The sequence below is a fragment of the Staurois parvus genome, unplaced genomic scaffold, assembly GCF_062004578.1.
Source record: "Staurois parvus isolate SC_StPar_1 unplaced genomic scaffold, SC_StPar_1.0 ptg001525l, whole genome shotgun sequence".
NCBI lineage: Eukaryota > Metazoa > Chordata > Amphibia > Anura > Ranidae > Staurois > Staurois parvus.
In genome coordinates, this window is record NW_028319321.1 from 354283 (window position 1) to 372031 (window position 17749).

Genomic DNA, 17749 nt, shown 5'->3' on the forward strand with positions numbered 1-17749 from the left:
CCGACCACCTACCGGCTGGTACATGACCTGAGAGCGGTAAACAAAATCATCATCAGTGATGCCCCTTTGGTGCCCAATCCACACACCCTGCTGGCAACCGTACCACCCAATGCAAAATTTTTTACCGTCATTGATCTGTCAAACGCGTTTTTCTCGGTACCCCTGGATCCCCAGTGTCAGTACCTTTTTGCCTTCTCCTTCCAGGGCCGACAACTTACCTGGACCCGTCTCCCCCAGGGAGCAGTAACCAGTCCCTCGGAATACAGCTGCAAGCTGAAAATCGTGTTAGATCAGTGGACCCCAATGAATCCAGAGGTGGTGTTGTTACAGTATGTTGATGACTTGCTCCTCTGCTGTCCCACTAAAAAGGATTGTTATCAACATACTGTTTCATTACTCAACCATCTGGCGTCAACGGGCAACAAGGCCAGCAAGGAGAAATTACAACTCTGCCAGGAAAAAGTCATCTTCTTGGGGCATTGTATTTCTCAGGGCACCAGGCACCTAACAACCCAAAGAGTGCAGACATTGCAAGACCTAAAGAGACCCAAAAACCACCGTCAGCTGAGAGCCGTCCTCGGCCTTATCAACTACTGCAGAGATTGGGTCCCCAACATCTCGGACAAACTTGGTCCCCTGTATGAGCTGACATCCAAAACACCATTTCAAATGTCAGATGACGACTGGTCAACTCTTCAAGATTTGACTCAGGAACTCTCAATAGCACCAGCCCTAGGTCTACCCAACTATGACCTACCTTTCTACCTTTTCTGTCATGAAAGTCAGGGCCATGCAACCGGAGTACTAACCCAACTTCACGGAACCAAATACCGCCCCATCATGTACCTATCGACCGCTCTGGACCCAGTCATCAAAGGGTCCCCGGGTTGTGTGAGGGCAGTGGCTGCTTGTGCTGTCCTTGTCCAAAAAGTGGGTGACATCGTTTTGGATTCACCCCTCACACTCTACACTCCGCACTCGGTGCAAGAGATCCTAAACCAGGTCCAAACTAAACATCTCTCTGCAGCAAGATTGACCAAATACGAGGTAGCCCTCCTAACTCCTACTAACCTCTCTATCAAACGATGCACTATTCTTAACCCAGCTTCTCTTCTTCCTGTGTTGGAAGACGAGAAAGGGGGGGAGGACAACAACGACGGTGCTGAATTTTGCAACCCGACTAACAATACTAACACCTCTTCTACTAACATGTCTTCTTTGTCCACTACTAACCTCTCTTCCAAAGGACACAACTGCATTTCTTTGATGGAACTGGAGTCAGCGGCGATCAGCCCAGTGAAGGAAACGCCAATACCGGAAGCGAAAAATCTTTTTGTCGATGGGTCCAGGTACTACACCCAAGACGGTAAGCCACACACTGGTTACGCGGTCACGACGGAAAGTGACGTTGTGGAAAAGGGCTCTCTGAACGCACATATGTCAGCTCAGGAAGCTGAGCTGTGGGCACTGGCCAGGGCATGTGAGTTACATGAAGGTCAGAGGATTAATGTTTATACGGATTCGAGGTACGCGTTTGGTATTGCACATGACTTTGGTCCCATCTGGAAAGCGAGGGGATTTCTCACAAGTTCAGGTAAACCGGTGAAGCATGCAGAACTGATTGACAGGTTGTTCATTGCCTTCGGCCTGCCACGGGAGATTGCTGTTCTTAAGGTGAAAGCTCATACCACTGAGACTAGTGTGGAGGCATGTGGAAACGCTTTGGCAGATCGGTCCGCAAAGGCCGGTGCACTGGTTCAGGAAACGGGGGTTCTGATGCTGGCCATCCCTTCAGAGGTTTCATTAGACGAGTTTAAAAAACTGCAATCACAGGCGGGTTTGCAGGAGAAGGCTAGATGGACAGCAGCAGGAGCCTCCCAAGGGTCGAATGACATTTGGTGCCTGAACAAAAGATGGTGTTTGCCAAAGTCCCTTTTCCCCATGATGGCCCACTTGGCTCACTACCCTGGGCACCAATCTAAGACGGCTATGTGTGCGTTGGTAGACGAGCATTGGATTGCACCTGGGTTCAGTACTGCTGCAGCTACCTTTGCAGCTTCTTGCCTAGTCTGTGCCCTACACAACCCTGGCAGAACGGTAGTAATACCCCAAAGGCACTCACCAAAACCTGAACGCCCCTTCCAACGCATCCAGATCGATTACATCTCGTTACCAAAGAGTGGGCCGTACGAATACGCCTTGGTCTGTGTAGATATGTTTTCAGGCTGGCCTGAAGCGTGGCCCGTCACATGTGCCAACGCTAGTACCACGGCGAAGAAAATCCTGTCTGAGGTTGTGTGCCGCTGGGGTCTACCTGAAACCATCGAGTCCGATAGGGGGTCACACTTCACTGGACAGATCTTTGCAGAGGTATGTAAAGCCCTTCACATCAACCAAGGGCTACACACCCCGTATCACCCCGAGAGTAGCGGTAAGGTTGAACGTCTCAACGGAATCCTTAAAAACAGGATCTCCAAAATCATGGCCGATACCAAAAAACCTTGGCCTGAGTGTCTCCCCATTGCCCTCTATTCCATCCGGAATGCCCCTCGGCAACCACATGGGCTGTCACCCTACGAGGTGTTGTTTGGGGGACCTCCCAAAACAGGGTTGTACTTTCCTCAACAGTTGTCGTCTTTGCATTCACAGCTTACAGGTTATGTGCAATCTCTGCAACGGGAGCTGCAGAAGATACACCATCGGGTTCGCGAATCGCTCCCCGATCCAAATACAATAACAGGTGTTCTTTCTATTGAGCCAGGTGATTGGGTCGTCCTAAAGAAACATCAAAGAACCGGACTCGAGCCACGGTTCACCGGACCATACCAAGTCCAGCTGACGACACCTACCTCACTCAAACTCGAGGGACGAGACAACTGGGTGCACGCAAGCCACTGCAAGAAGCTTTTCAGCTACACCAGAGAATGAGGGGTGTCATTTTCCTTTTTCTTTTTGTTTGTATGTCATACATGTGTGTGAACGGAGGAAAAGACGGCAGATACCCCAACCTTTTATTTAAAATGCACCTGCGTTTAGCCAGAACCGCCAACAAAACCAACTGTTGGGTATGCTCAAAGCCCCCACCCAGTCATCACATGTCCGCAATGGCCGCTGTTCATGCCCTATATGACATCCGCGTCGGCATGAAAAAGCAAGGGACCCCTGGTCAGCCCCCACGTAGACATTTGTCGGTAGAACTTAATGACACATTTTTAGCAGGTAACATCAGTTTCAGCACCAATATTAGCTCTAGCTCCTGTAGGGCCCTCACCAGTCCATTATGGGTAACTGGGCAGCTAGGCAGCCCTCAGGTGTGCTTTAACATCAGCTTTGGCACAGGTAACAAGTTTGTTGGGATTACCACCTGTGAGGGAGGTATAACTGTCAATCTGACTAACCAGACTTCCCTTCTGAGTAACCACACTGACCGACCAGACCACGTGTGTTGGAAGGACGGATGTGATGTGCAGACTGAGGGAGCAATCCCCCAGTCTGTGCAACTGTTGCTCAGTACCAGAGGCCGAACGAGGAACTCTTCCTGCTCTGCTCTGACAGGTCCATACTATTTTCTGTGTGGTTCGGCAGCCTATAGAACATTTCCCCAGAACGCGAAAGGTTCGTGTGCCCTCATAAAGCTAGTCCCCGCATCCTATGTAGTGATGGACCATGAAGAGTTGATGGTCCACAAGAAGGTAAGGATGGCAGGGAGAGTTCGCAGGGAACTGTTCTCTGAGGGCGACCAGGCATGGGCTTGGTTCCCCTCATGGACAGGATGGGGAATAGAACTTATGAAGCGCCTGAACAATTTTTCTGTCATCGTGGATAGTATGTTTAACGAGACCGTAGAGGCTGTCAGAGAAATTGCCCAAGAACAACGGCAGATGGGAATTTTAGTGCTTCAGGAGAAGATGGCCCTCGATTATCTTTTAGCCGCCAAAGGGGGGTTCTGTGAGTTCATCGGAGAGGATTGTTGTACTTGGATAGAAGACACCGATGACAAGGTCCAGGCCCATATGGACAAAGTTAGTGAACTACAGGGAAAAGCTAGAGCTATAGCTAGTGAGGGTTGGAATCCGTTCAAGGGTTTGGGAGGATTGGGAGATTTCCTGTTCTCCATCGGATCTTGGTTGAAGGAAGTGGGAGTGTATATCCTGATGCTTCTCTTTTTCATCTGCCTTTTATATGCCGCGGTGAGATGTTCCTGTTGCCTCATCGACCGTGTAAACCAAGCTCGGGCAGACGACCACATCTCCATGCCCGCTCCTGGGATCCCACTCCAACCACTGATCGGAGGAAGACCTCACCAACCATCCACCTTCTCTACAGATTACGTCCTGGCTTCCCTCTAATTTATCTCTCTGAAGACCACATTCTCCAAGACCTTCAAGCAAGCTTCAAGCCTCATCATGGTTTGTGTCTGCGATTTGGAAAACTGTCTGGGTCGAGACCAGCCTTGTGTGGCCCCGTCTGCAGGGGCAATTTGAGAATCTGTTGCTGGATCTCCCCAGACCACCGTGGGATCACAAGCTTTATTCATACCACAAGTCTGTTTGTGGTTTTTGCAAGAGCCTTCCTGTAGTGAAGGTTCCAACGCTCTTGAGGATCATCGCTTCAATCAAGCCTGTTTGCGTCGAGTCTGCGTCGGGTCTTGTTGTTTCAGGTACCCCGTGGAGCTTTATTCTCAGGGACAACTACAGGAACTCTTTGAAGTTTGAGACTACACCCATCAAGCTGAAGAAGATCAAGAAGGGACACGAGGAGAATATGATAAAACAGGAGGGAATGTCATGGAAATTTTGTATTGTTGGTCGAACTTTAAATGTGTCATGTATTCGTGTTATTCATATGTCTCTCGTGTGGCTTAATTAAAGCTCTGAAGGCTGCAATTGGGCCATGCGCATGTACAATGTATGTATTACAGTACTCGGCTTGGTAATGGATGAGATGGCAGATCTGCGCTTATAGACCGGCGTGTATACCACCACGGCATTCCATGCGAATGCTGCTGTCAGTAGACCGTGGGCCTGTATCCACATATCAGCAGCATGGTACCACGTGGGCTTCATAACGCAATGCGCAAGCGGTGTGAACTCCACGTGTAGGCTTATGCATATCTTACAACCCATTACTAACTTGAAACTGTATCTGGGATGGATGTGTTTTAATAAAGATCGTATCGGGCCCATCCAGGTACAGACTGATATTTTTAGGGAGTGCTTGTGCAGAGAATTTACATACCAATAGAAGCTAGTAGGACAGGAAATATGACCTCAGATGGCTCATAGGGGGGAAGGGGAGGAAGTCTGCTGACCTCAGAAGGTTCATGGGGGAGGACCAGTGATAGATAATAGCAAAGGCTATGCTCCAATTGGAATGTACATCCTCTGTATAAGCAATCCCCATTGTATTGTTCGGTGGGAGGGATTGACTTTATTCATGTGGGGGGCATGTGTGTATTCTTAATAAAACAGAGAGCTGAGCCAAAAATCAGCCCTTATGTGAGTTGCAACCAGCCCTAGAGTGTCGTGTGATCATTCCAGGGTAACGGAGCTCCAATCACCCACAAATTCAACAGAACCAAAGTATTTGGATGGGCAGGAATCGTGTAGTTTGGCTGCAGTCGTGGTAAGCGAGATTCGCACAGCTTTATGGGGGATTTCTGCGCATCCAACTGCGAGTACTCACGGTAAGGAGAAATTCGGTAAAGCGAATTTCCAAGACAGTTTGGCGAGCCTGGTGGATACTAACGCGTATTCTTGCGTAGCTAACCTAGAACGAGGGGGGAATGGCCATCATGAACTAGCAAAAAGTATGCCGGCACATTTCAGGTCTCTCTGCCATTAAGAGGATCGCTTTTTGCGTGTTCGTGTGGCTGATTTCGCTCTCTGTTAGCTAACAAGAAATACCGCTTAACAAGGACCTCGTTTTTTGTCCTAAACTCTTGATTTTGTGGGTGAAAGACGAGGGTTTGTCTCTGCGGAGAGCAGCAGAGGGGTGGGTTTTGGTTGGCTGGATTTGGTCAAGTTTAAAAATCTTCCAACCAAAAATTAAACGGGTATATGTTTTAGTGGGTAAAAGTTGTTGCATAGTGTTAGGTAAGTATTTGTGGGCTGTAGGTACTGTGGTGATTGCTTTACCCCCCTCCACGTGAGGTAATTATTACAGTGCTGAAAGGCTTAGGTTAATTGTTAACTGTTGTAAGATCTGTGTTATGTGGTCTGTACAATGTTTTGTGGTATTACTGCTCCCAGCAAGCATGCAGCAGGGGGTCCTTTCTGTTACATGTGCATGTTAGTGTGATATGTTGGTGTTTTATGTCCGTTCTGTGATTGTGCCCAAATTGTGTTGTATGTGTGCTTCATATTGTTGTGTAATTGTCCAGTGTATGTTCTGTCTAAAAGTCTGTTTTATGTAAGAGGCAATTTTGAGGCTAGAGGCTGCCGTGTGCTTCCCTGTGGGGGGCCATTCTAGCGTTGCCGTGTGTTTCCCTGTGGGGGGGTCATTCTAGTATCTGCCATGTGCTCCTCTGTGGGGGGTCATTTTCTTGACTAAACCACATGGACTCCTTTTGTTTGGTGGCCATTTCGTTGGCTACCAAATGTGCAGTAATCTCTATGCAATGTGCATGAAGTTTCCTATATGCATTTGACCCATATTGTGTTTTTAATCCAAATTTTTTACAGTTTCATTTGTTTGCTTTTAGCTTTAAATTTGCGTATTGCCAGCCAATTTAAAGTGTATTAAGCGAGTTTTCCCTTCACGTGTTCCACATTTAGTGAGCGCGGTGTAGTCTGGGTTTTTGCACATAGATTTCTTGTATAGTGATTATGTTTTTCTTGTGTTTTTCCTGTTAAAAGTAGTTCCTTATTGTAAAGCGGGTTTGTTTTAAGCTGCTGTGTCGCGTGTTTCACGTCCAGCAGACTTTTTGTGTAAACGGTTCTAGGTGGTTGCAGTAAAGATTGCGTGTATAACGTGGATCGTTTAGCGGTGCTGATAGGAGTGATTTTTGAGTCAGCAACAAGGTTACTTTTGGCGCAGTTTTTCGGTTTACCTCGGTGTAATTGTTTTACTGTGAAACGTCCCGTGTTTTTCATAAGGATCCACTTTGTCCTTTTTAACAGTTTTTCAGGTTGAAAAAGGGTTTTTCTGTGTGTATTAGGAAAGTTTTTTTCTTTTTACACAAATTTCCTAAAGGTCAGTTAGCAGGTTTCTGCCCAACCAGTGACCCCTAAGTAACATCCAAGAACCCCTCTTTTTGTTTTGACTTGTGTTAGCTACTGTGTGCAGGGAGAGAAAAGCCACTTTCATCATTGTGCGGTGTGGCCTGCCAAACACAGTGGGTGATGAGAACCACATAAATTACGCTGTGCGAGTGGGCGGTCCAGGGAAGTGTAACGCTTAGCCTGGTTACCACAAACACTTCGGGTGGTCAGGATCACACAAATTGCGCTGTGGGAGTGGGAGGTGTGCTCTCAGTCTGACCGCCACTTGATGCGCTTCGGGTGATCGATAAGTATCACATAAATTACGCTGTGCTGGGAAAGTGGTGGAATCAGGCCTCTCGGTAGGATCCCACCGAGTGCTCCAGGGGGTAAACAGGTACCCGGACGCGGGATATATACCAGTGACTAGTCACGATGGGCAGTAGTCAGTCCATGAAGAGAGAGGGGGAACCAGCCCTCTTCAGGGTAAGGACAGCTGCACAACTGATGAAGGTGAGTTTGGGGGGGAAGTCTACAGAACCCCTCAAAAGGTGGAATAAATGGTCGAAGGGTACCAGATGGGAAATTCCCCGGGAAGGTACATTTGACGCATGGAGGTGGGAAAAATTCATCTCTGAATTTGAACCACGGATGCAGGCGTCAGAACTAGAGATCGCACAGCTATGGCTTCACAGGTCAATCCGATTAGGGAAGCAGGGCATACATAAACTGGTGTCTGTCCGGAAGAACCAGGTGATGTATACCTGGCCTCCAGAGGGAATAAAACAGGAGGATCCAGTGTCAGAGGTGGAGGAAGCTCTTTCAGGGCTGACTCTACTAAGGCAGGCAGGATCAGGGTCTACTGGGGTTCTCCAACAACCAACAGTGGCTGAGATAAGTATAACTGCACCTGTCTCTTCTGTTAGTGACGTCACTCTTGACATACCTTCTGTGTCTTCTGTCTCTATGCCTCAGCCTCTGCCTCTACCTCTCCCTTCTCCCTGCTTCACCCCAGCTCCTTCTGTTTCCAACTATGAAGCCTTCTCAACAACCGATTTGCAGACTATCTGTGAATCAAGGGGAATAGACACCTGGTTAAAAAACAGGGCGGATTGCATCAAAGCGCTACGAACCACTGATCAGACCCCTGCCCCCCAGCTATACCCTGATCTGAGGGACCTCAAACCTGAAGGTGCAGTAAGCGAGGTGGTTAATCTAAGCCCACCGATGAAGCTGGGTCAGCCCTTGCACTCTTCCCGGACCGAGGCCTATCCAGTCAGGGTGCAGCAATTTGAAGGTCCTCCCAATGCACGGGGGGAACGGACTTTAGGGGAACGGGTAGTTTGGCATGTCCCTTTCACCCCGGCAGAGATCCGCATTATTCTGGCTGAGCTCCCGGACTATCGAGTCAATCCGAGAGGATTTGCTCGAATGTTTGGACAAAACCAGTTCAGCTATGGTATGAGCGGGTCAGATTGTGCACAGATCCTACGGGCAAAGGTGGGCATGGAAGTGGCCAGTACAGTGATTGCAGGGTGCTCTATAACCACGCATGAGGAGATGACTTCAGGGGGCAAAGAGTTCTGTACACAGCTAAAGGCAAAGCTTCCAGAAATGTATGGTGCTACCTCTACTACGGACATGATGAAGCTCACCCAGGGTCCTAATGAGGAAAGCGCCTGCTTCTGGCGCCGTCTCAAGCAGACGGCACTGGATGCGGATCTGGAAGTTGGACCTGATGCTCCAACTGAAGGGGTAAAGGTGACCGCGACGCACATTCTGTTGCGGGCCAAATTTTTGGAAGGCATCAATATTAAAATTCGGGAAAGGCTGGTTCTGGCCCGACCCGAATATAATGAGATGTCTATCCCTGCTATCCTTTCCACTCTTGCGGCAATAGAGAGGGAAATGGATAGAAGAAAACAAGACAAGGCCAAAGTTCTTATGTCCCAGACCCCACACGAAAAACCAAGGGATCTGGGTCACAGGAAGGATAGGCCCCCACCCAGGTGCTTCCAGTGCCACCAAACGGGGCACATGAGGAGGAGCTGTCCCCAATTACCTAAAGGTCGGTGGCAGTTCATTCCTGATGAGTCCCCCGCCCCTATGACCACCATGGTAAGTAACTCCTATGAATCCTCATAGGAAGTTGGCAAATCGGTGTCGGCCCAGATCCATCTTTTTCTCGAGGAATTAAAATATCCCCTCCCTTGCCTCATCGACACCGGTGCAGCCAGAACAGTCTTGCGAAAACAGGACATCCAAGGCAAGGTACCCCTCTCAGGGGCAAACACACCGACGGTAGGTCTCACAGGTCAAACAGTGTCTCTACAGTCCACCAAACCACTCCATTTCAGGTTAGGTCTGCACACTGAGGCTGTCAGGTCAGTGCTGGTCTCAGATGACGTCCCCATCAATCTTTTGGGAGCGGACATCTTGTCAGACATTCAAGCTGTCATTGAGTTCACCCCATCGGGTGTTGTGGTGAGTAGTGCCCTGTCGGAAGAAAGACTGTGCACATTGTTGGCCCTACCTTATCTCACCGAGGCTACATATTGTCTGGAGTTGGACGTATTGGCTGAAGTTGACCCCAAAGTTTGGGCAGCAGATAAATATGATGTGGGTCTCTTGCCGGTACCTCCAACTACAGTCAACATCAGACCAGGAAGCGTGTTACCACAACTACCACAATATCCTTTAAGTGTAGCTCAAATGGACAGCCTAAAAACCCAGATCGACCATTATCTACAGATAAAGGTCCTCACCCCAACCCAGTCGCCATGTAACACACCATTATTCCCAGTAGCAAAAAAGACAGCACCTGGTCAACCGACCACCTACCGGCTGGTACATGACCTGAGAGCGGTAAACAAAATCATCATCAGTGATGCCCCTTTGGTGCCCAATCCACACACCCTGCTGGCAACCGTACCACCCAATGCAAAATTTTTTACCGTCATTGATCTGTCAAACGCGTTTTTCTCGGTACCCCTGGATCCCCAGTGTCAGTACCTTTTTGCCTTCTCCTTCCAGGGCCGACAACTTACCTGGACCCGTCTCCCCCAGGGAGCAGTAACCAGTCCCTCGGAATACAGCTGCAAGCTGAAAATCGTGTTAGATCAGTGGACCCCAATGAATCCAGAGGTGGTGTTGTTACAGTATGTTGATGACTTGCTCCTCTGCTGTCCCACTAAAAAGGATTGTTATCAACATACTGTTTCATTACTCAACCATCTGGCGTCAACGGGCAACAAGGCCAGCAAGGAGAAATTACAACTCTGCCAGGAAAAAGTCATCTTCTTGGGGCATTGTATTTCTCAGGGCACCAGGCACCTAACAACCCAAAGAGTGCAGACATTGCAAGACCTAAAGAGACCCAAAAACCACCGTCAGCTGAGAGCCGTCCTCGGCCTTATCAACTACTGCAGAGATTGGGTCCCCAACATCTCGGACAAACTTGGTCCCCTGTATGAGCTGACATCCAAAACACCATTTCAAATGTCAGATGACGACTGGTCAACTCTTCAAGATTTGACTCAGGAACTCTCAATAGCACCAGCCCTAGGTCTACCCAACTATGACCTACCTTTCTACCTTTTCTGTCATGAAAGTCAGGGCCATGCAACCGGAGTACTAACCCAACTTCACGGAACCAAATACCGCCCCATCATGTACCTATCGACCGCTCTGGACCCAGTCATCAAAGGGTCCCCGGGTTGTGTGAGGGCAGTGGCTGCTTGTGCTGTCCTTGTCCAAAAAGTGGGTGACATCGTTTTGGATTCACCCCTCACACTCTACACTCCGCACTCGGTGCAAGAGATCCTAAACCAGGTCCAAACTAAACATCTCTCTGCAGCAAGATTGACCAAATACGAGGTAGCCCTCCTAACTCCTACTAACCTCTCTATCAAACGATGCACTATTCTTAACCCAGCTTCTCTTCTTCCTGTGTTGGAAGACGAGAAAGGGGGGGAGGACAACAACGACGGTGCTGAATTTTGCAACCCGACTAACAATACTAACACCTCTTCTACTAACATGTCTTCTTTGTCCACTACTAACCTCTCTTCCAAAGGACACAACTGCATTTCTTTGATGGAACTGGAGTCAGCGGCGATCAGCCCAGTGAAGGAAACGCCAATACCGGAAGCGAAAAATCTTTTTGTCGATGGGTCCAGGTACTACACCCAAGACGGTAAGCCACACACTGGTTACGCGGTCACGACGGAAAGTGACGTTGTGGAAAAGGGCTCTCTGAACGCACATATGTCAGCTCAGGAAGCTGAGCTGTGGGCACTGGCCAGGGCATGTGAGTTACATGAAGGTCAGAGGATTAATGTTTATACGGATTCGAGGTACGCGTTTGGTATTGCACATGACTTTGGTCCCATCTGGAAAGCGAGGGGATTTCTCACAAGTTCAGGTAAACCGGTGAAGCATGCAGAACTGATTGACAGGTTGTTCATTGCCTTCGGCCTGCCACGGGAGATTGCTGTTCTTAAGGTGAAAGCTCATACCACTGAGACTAGTGTGGAGGCATGTGGAAACGCTTTGGCAGATCGGTCCGCAAAGGCCGGTGCACTGGTTCAGGAAACGGGGGTTCTGATGCTGGCCATCCCTTCAGAGGTTTCATTAGACGAGTTTAAAAAACTGCAATCACAGGCGGGTTTGCAGGAGAAGGCTAGATGGACAGCAGCAGGAGCCTCCCAAGGGTCGAATGACATTTGGTGCCTGAACAAAAGATGGTGTTTGCCAAAGTCCCTTTTCCCCATGATGGCCCACTTGGCTCACTACCCTGGGCACCAATCTAAGACGGCTATGTGTGCGTTGGTAGACGAGCATTGGATTGCACCTGGGTTCAGTACTGCTGCAGCTACCTTTGCAGCTTCTTGCCTAGTCTGTGCCCTACACAACCCTGGCAGAACGGTAGTAATACCCCAAAGGCACTCACCAAAACCTGAACGCCCCTTCCAACGCATCCAGATCGATTACATCTCGTTACCAAAGAGTGGGCCGTACGAATACGCCTTGGTCTGTGTAGATATGTTTTCAGGCTGGCCTGAAGCGTGGCCCGTCACATGTGCCAACGCTAGTACCACGGCGAAGAAAATCCTGTCTGAGGTTGTGTGCCGCTGGGGTCTACCTGAAACCATCGAGTCCGATAGGGGGTCACACTTCACTGGACAGATCTTTGCAGAGGTATGTAAAGCCCTTCACATCAACCAAGGGCTACACACCCCGTATCACCCCGAGAGTAGCGGTAAGGTTGAACGTCTCAACGGAATCCTTAAAAACAGGATCTCCAAAATCATGGCCGATACCAAAAAACCTTGGCCTGAGTGTCTCCCCATTGCCCTCTATTCCATCCGGAATGCCCCTCGGCAACCACATGGGCTGTCACCCTACGAGGTGTTGTTTGGGGGACCTCCCAAAACAGGGTTGTACTTTCCTCAACAGTTGTCGTCTTTGCATTCACAGCTTACAGGTTATGTGCAATCTCTGCAACGGGAGCTGCAGAAGATACACCATCGGGTTCGCGAATCGCTCCCCGATCCAAATACAATAACAGGTGTTCTTTCTATTGAGCCAGGTGATTGGGTCGTCCTAAAGAAACATCAAAGAACCGGACTCGAGCCACGGTTCACCGGACCATACCAAGTCCAGCTGACGACACCTACCTCACTCAAACTCGAGGGACGAGACAACTGGGTGCACGCAAGCCACTGCAAGAAGCTTTTCAGCTACACCAGAGAATGAGGGGTGTCATTTTCCTTTTTCTTTTTGTTTGTATGTCATACATGTGTGTGAACGGAGGAAAAGACGGCAGATACCCCAACCTTTTATTTAAAATGCACCTGCGTTTAGCCAGAACCGCCAACAAAACCAACTGTTGGGTATGCTCAAAGCCCCCACCCAGTCATCACATGTCCGCAATGGCCGCTGTTCATGCCCTATATGACATCCGCGTCGGCATGAAAAAGCAAGGGACCCCTGGTCAGCCCCCACGTAGACATTTGTCGGTAGAACTTAATGACACATTTTTAGCAGGTAACATCAGTTTCAGCACCAATATTAGCTCTAGCTCCTGTAGGGCCCTCACCAGTCCATTATGGGTAACTGGGCAGCTAGGCAGCCCTCAGGTGTGCTTTAACATCAGCTTTGGCACAGGTAACAAGTTTGTTGGGATTACCACCTGTGAGGGAGGTATAACTGTCAATCTGACTAACCAGACTTCCCTTCTGAGTAACCACACTGACCGACCAGACCACGTGTGTTGGAAGGACGGATGTGATGTGCAGACTGAGGGAGCAATCCCCCAGTCTGTGCAACTGTTGCTCAGTACCAGAGGCCGAACGAGGAACTCTTCCTGCTCTGCTCTGACAGGTCCATACTATTTTCTGTGTGGTTCGGCAGCCTATAGAACATTTCCCCAGAACGCGAAAGGTTCGTGTGCCCTCATAAAGCTAGTCCCCGCATCCTATGTAGTGATGGACCATGAAGAGTTGATGGTCCACAAGAAGGTAAGGATGGCAGGGAGAGTTCGCAGGGAACTGTTCTCTGAGGGCGACCAGGCATGGGCTTGGTTCCCCTCATGGACAGGATGGGGAATAGAACTTATGAAGCGCCTGAACAATTTTTCTGTCATCGTGGATAGTATGTTTAACGAGACCGTAGAGGCTGTCAGAGAAATTGCCCAAGAACAACGGCAGATGGGAATTTTAGTGCTTCAGGAGAAGATGGCCCTCGATTATCTTTTAGCCGCCAAAGGGGGGTTCTGTGAGTTCATCGGAGAGGATTGTTGTACTTGGATAGAAGACACCGATGACAAGGTCCAGGCCCATATGGACAAAGTTAGTGAACTACAGGGAAAAGCTAGAGCTATAGCTAGTGAGGGTTGGAATCCGTTCAAGGGTTTGGGAGGATTGGGAGATTTCCTGTTCTCCATCGGATCTTGGTTGAAGGAAGTGGGAGTGTATATCCTGATGCTTCTCTTTTTCATCTGCCTTTTATATGCCGCGGTGAGATGTTCCTGTTGCCTCATCGACCGTGTAAACCAAGCTCGGGCAGACGACCACATCTCCATGCCCGCTCCTGGGATCCCACTCCAACCACTGATCGGAGGAAGACCTCACCAACCATCCACCTTCTCTACAGATTACGTCCTGGCTTCCCTCTAATTTATCTCTCTGAAGACCACATTCTCCAAGACCTTCAAGCAAGCTTCAAGCCTCATCATGGTTTGTGTCTGCGATTTGGAAAACTGTCTGGGTCGAGACCAGCCTTGTGTGGCCCCGTCTGCAGGGGCAATTTGAGAATCTGTTGCTGGATCTCCCCAGACCACCGTGGGATCACAAGCTTTATTCATACCACAAGTCTGTTTGTGGTTTTTGCAAGAGCCTTCCTGTAGTGAAGGTTCCAACGCTCTTGAGGATCATCGCTTCAATCAAGCCTGTTTGCGTCGAGTCTGCGTCGGGTCTTGTTGTTTCAGGTACCCCGTGGAGCTTTATTCTCAGGGACAACTACAGGAACTCTTTGAAGTTTGAGACTACACCCATCAAGCTGAAGAAGATCAAGAAGGGACACGAGGAGAATATGATAAAACAGGAGGGAATGTCATGGAAATTTTGTATTGTTGGTCGAACTTTAAATGTGTCATGTATTCGTGTTATTCATATGTCTCTCGTGTGGCTTAATTAAAGCTCTGAAGGCTGCAATTGGGCCATGCGCATGTACAATGTATGTATTACAGTACTCGGCTTGGTAATGGATGAGATGGCAGATCTGCGCTTATAGACCGGCGTGTATACCACCACGGCATTCCATGCGAATGCTGCTGTCAGTAGACCGTGGGCCTGTATCCACATATCAGCAGCATGGTACCACGTGGGCTTCATAACGCAATGCGCAAGCGGTGTGAACTCCACGTGTAGGCTTATGCATATCTTACAACCCATTACTAACTTGAAACTGTATCTCGGATGGATGTGTTTTAATAAAGATCGTATCGGGCCCATCCAGGTACAGACTGATATTTTTAGGGAGTGCTTGTGCAGAGAATTTACATACCAATAGAAGCTAGTAGGACAGGAAATATGACCTCAGATGGCTCATAGGGGGGAAGGGGAGGAAGTCTGCTGACCTCAGAAGGTTCATGGGGGAGGACCAGTGATAGATAATAGCAAAGGCTATGCTCCAATTGGAATGTACATCCTCTGTATAAGCAATCCCCATTGTATTGTTCGGTGGGAGGGATTGACTTTATTCATGTGGGGGGCATGTGTGTATTCTTAATAAAACAGAGAGCTGAGCCAAAAATCAGCCCTTATGTGAGTTGCAACCAGCCCTAGAGTGTCGTGTGATCATTCCAGGGTAACGGAGCTCCAATCACCCACAAATTCAACAGAACCAAAGTATTTGGATGGGCAGGAATCGTGTAGTTTGGCTGCAGTCGTGGTAAGCGAGATTCGCACAGCTTTATGGGGGATTTCTGCGCATCCAACTGCGAGTACTCACGGTAAGGAGAAATTCGGTAAAGCGAATTTCCAAGACAAGAGGAGACTTGATTGTAAAGGAGAGAGCAGTACGGAGGATCCACCTAGATCCCCCATCATCTGATAAACACATAGAAACAATGGATTCAGTCAGTGTGTGTGTTTCCTACAGATGGATCCAGTCATGGGAACCCACCAGAGAGATGTCCCCATCCTCTGTATTCCCGGGATTCCACACAGGAAGGTCACACCATCCCTCACCATCATCAGGTAGATGAGGAACAATCACTGATAGTATCATTAGGATCTGTACATTATCTGCATTGTTACCATTGATGTCATTTTTATTATATATTCAGAGTGGAAACCTGAGAGATCCTAAAGTTGAGGCTAAAGAAGAGATAAAAGAGGAGGAGGATGAGGATGGGGGGATGGAGCAGTCAGAGCTTCTAAAAGAACACAAAGATCTGTACCAGGACACCATGGTGGAGTCATCCAGCTACAGGAACCCACCAGAGAGATGTCCCCGTCCTCTGTATTCCCGGGATTCCACACAGGAAGGTCACACCATCCCTCACCATCATCAGGTAGATGATTGACAATTATTGGTAGTTGTGATTTATACACAGCATGTTTGTTACAATGAATGTTTTATTATATCTTTCAGAGTGGAATCCTCGGGGATGATAATATTGATGTTAAAGAAGAGTATAAAGAGGAGGATGAGGAGTATGGAGTGATGGAGGAGTTTTCAGAAGGACACAAGGATATGATGGAGCCACCTAATACCAGGAACCCACCAGAGAGATGTCCCCATCCTCTGTATTCCCGGGATTCGACACAGGAAGGTCACACCATCCCTCCCCATTGCAAGGTTGGTGGGATGGAGCATCTAGAACATGGACTTGTAAAGACAATGTGTGGATATTTTATGTGACCTTACATTTTACAGATGATATTTTCTCTCATTTCCTTGATTTAGAGTGGAGATCCAATCGATATAGAATTTGAGGTGAAAGCAGAAGAAGAAGAGGCGTATGTGAGGGATGATCAGCAGTCTATGGAGGAGGATGGAATAACGGGGACATTTATAGAGGAGGACACTCCTACAGAGATCAGCACAGGTGGGTCATTTATTATTATTATTATTATTATTATTATTATACAGGATTTATGGTGCCAACAGTTTGCTCAGCGCTTTACAATATAATGGGAGACAATGCAGCAACAATAGTTCAATACAAGAGGGTTAAGAGGGCCTTGCTTCTTGGAGCTTACAATCTAGGAGGGAGGGGCTAGTGGTACAAAAGGTAGTAACTGTGGGGGATGGACTGGTTGGAAGAGTAGAAGATTCCAGTATTAGCTGAGGGCAGGATAGGCTTCCCTGAAGAGAGAGGTTTTTCGGACATTGCCGAAAGTGGGCAGAGTAGGTGATAGTGTGATAAATTGGGGTAGAGAGTTCCACAGGATGGGGGAAGCTCTGGAGAAGTCATGGAGACGAGCATGGGAGGAGGAGACCAGGGAGCTAGAGAGTAGGAGGTCTTGCGAGGAGCGGAAAGTACGGCTTGGGTGATATTTGGAGACAAGATTGCTGATGTAACTTGGGGCGGAGTTATAAATGGCTTTATACGTTATTGTTAATGTTTTGAATTTTATCCATTTGGCAATGGGAAGCCAGTGGAGGGATTGGCAGAGAGGGGTGGAGGACACTGAATGGAGGCCAGTGGAGGGATTGGCAGAGAGGGGTGGAGGACACTGAATGGAGGCCAGTGGAGGGATTGGCAGAGAGGGGTGGAGGACACTGAATGGAGGCCAGTGGAGGGATTGGCAGAGAGGGGTGCAGATACAGAACGGTTAGTAAGGTGGATGAGTCTGGCAGCAGCATTCATGATAGACTGAAGAGGGGATAGCCTGCGATGAGGTCGGCCAATGAGGAGGGAGTTACAATAGTCAAGTTGAGATATAACAAGGGGGTGTATAAGTTGCTTAGTGGTTTCTGAGGTTAGGAACGGGTGTATCTTGGAGATGTTGCGGAGGTTGGAGATGTTGCGGAGG

General features: G+C 48.6%; 1 protein-coding gene across 1 annotated transcript in view; it reads left to right on the plus strand.

Moving 5' to 3' along the window:
* Positions 1 to 17749, plus strand: part of LOC149435381 (uncharacterized) — a 97434-nt gene that overhangs the window by 64451 nt on the left and 15234 nt on the right. Inside the window, exons 5-7 of the mRNA XM_089662712.1 lie at positions 16054 to 16281; positions 16362 to 16568; positions 16677 to 16818. Coding sequence (XP_089518838.1) covers positions 16054 to 16281; positions 16362 to 16568; positions 16677 to 16818 — 577 coding nt within the window. The remainder of the gene's footprint in view (positions 1 to 16053; positions 16282 to 16361; positions 16569 to 16676; positions 16819 to 17749) is intronic.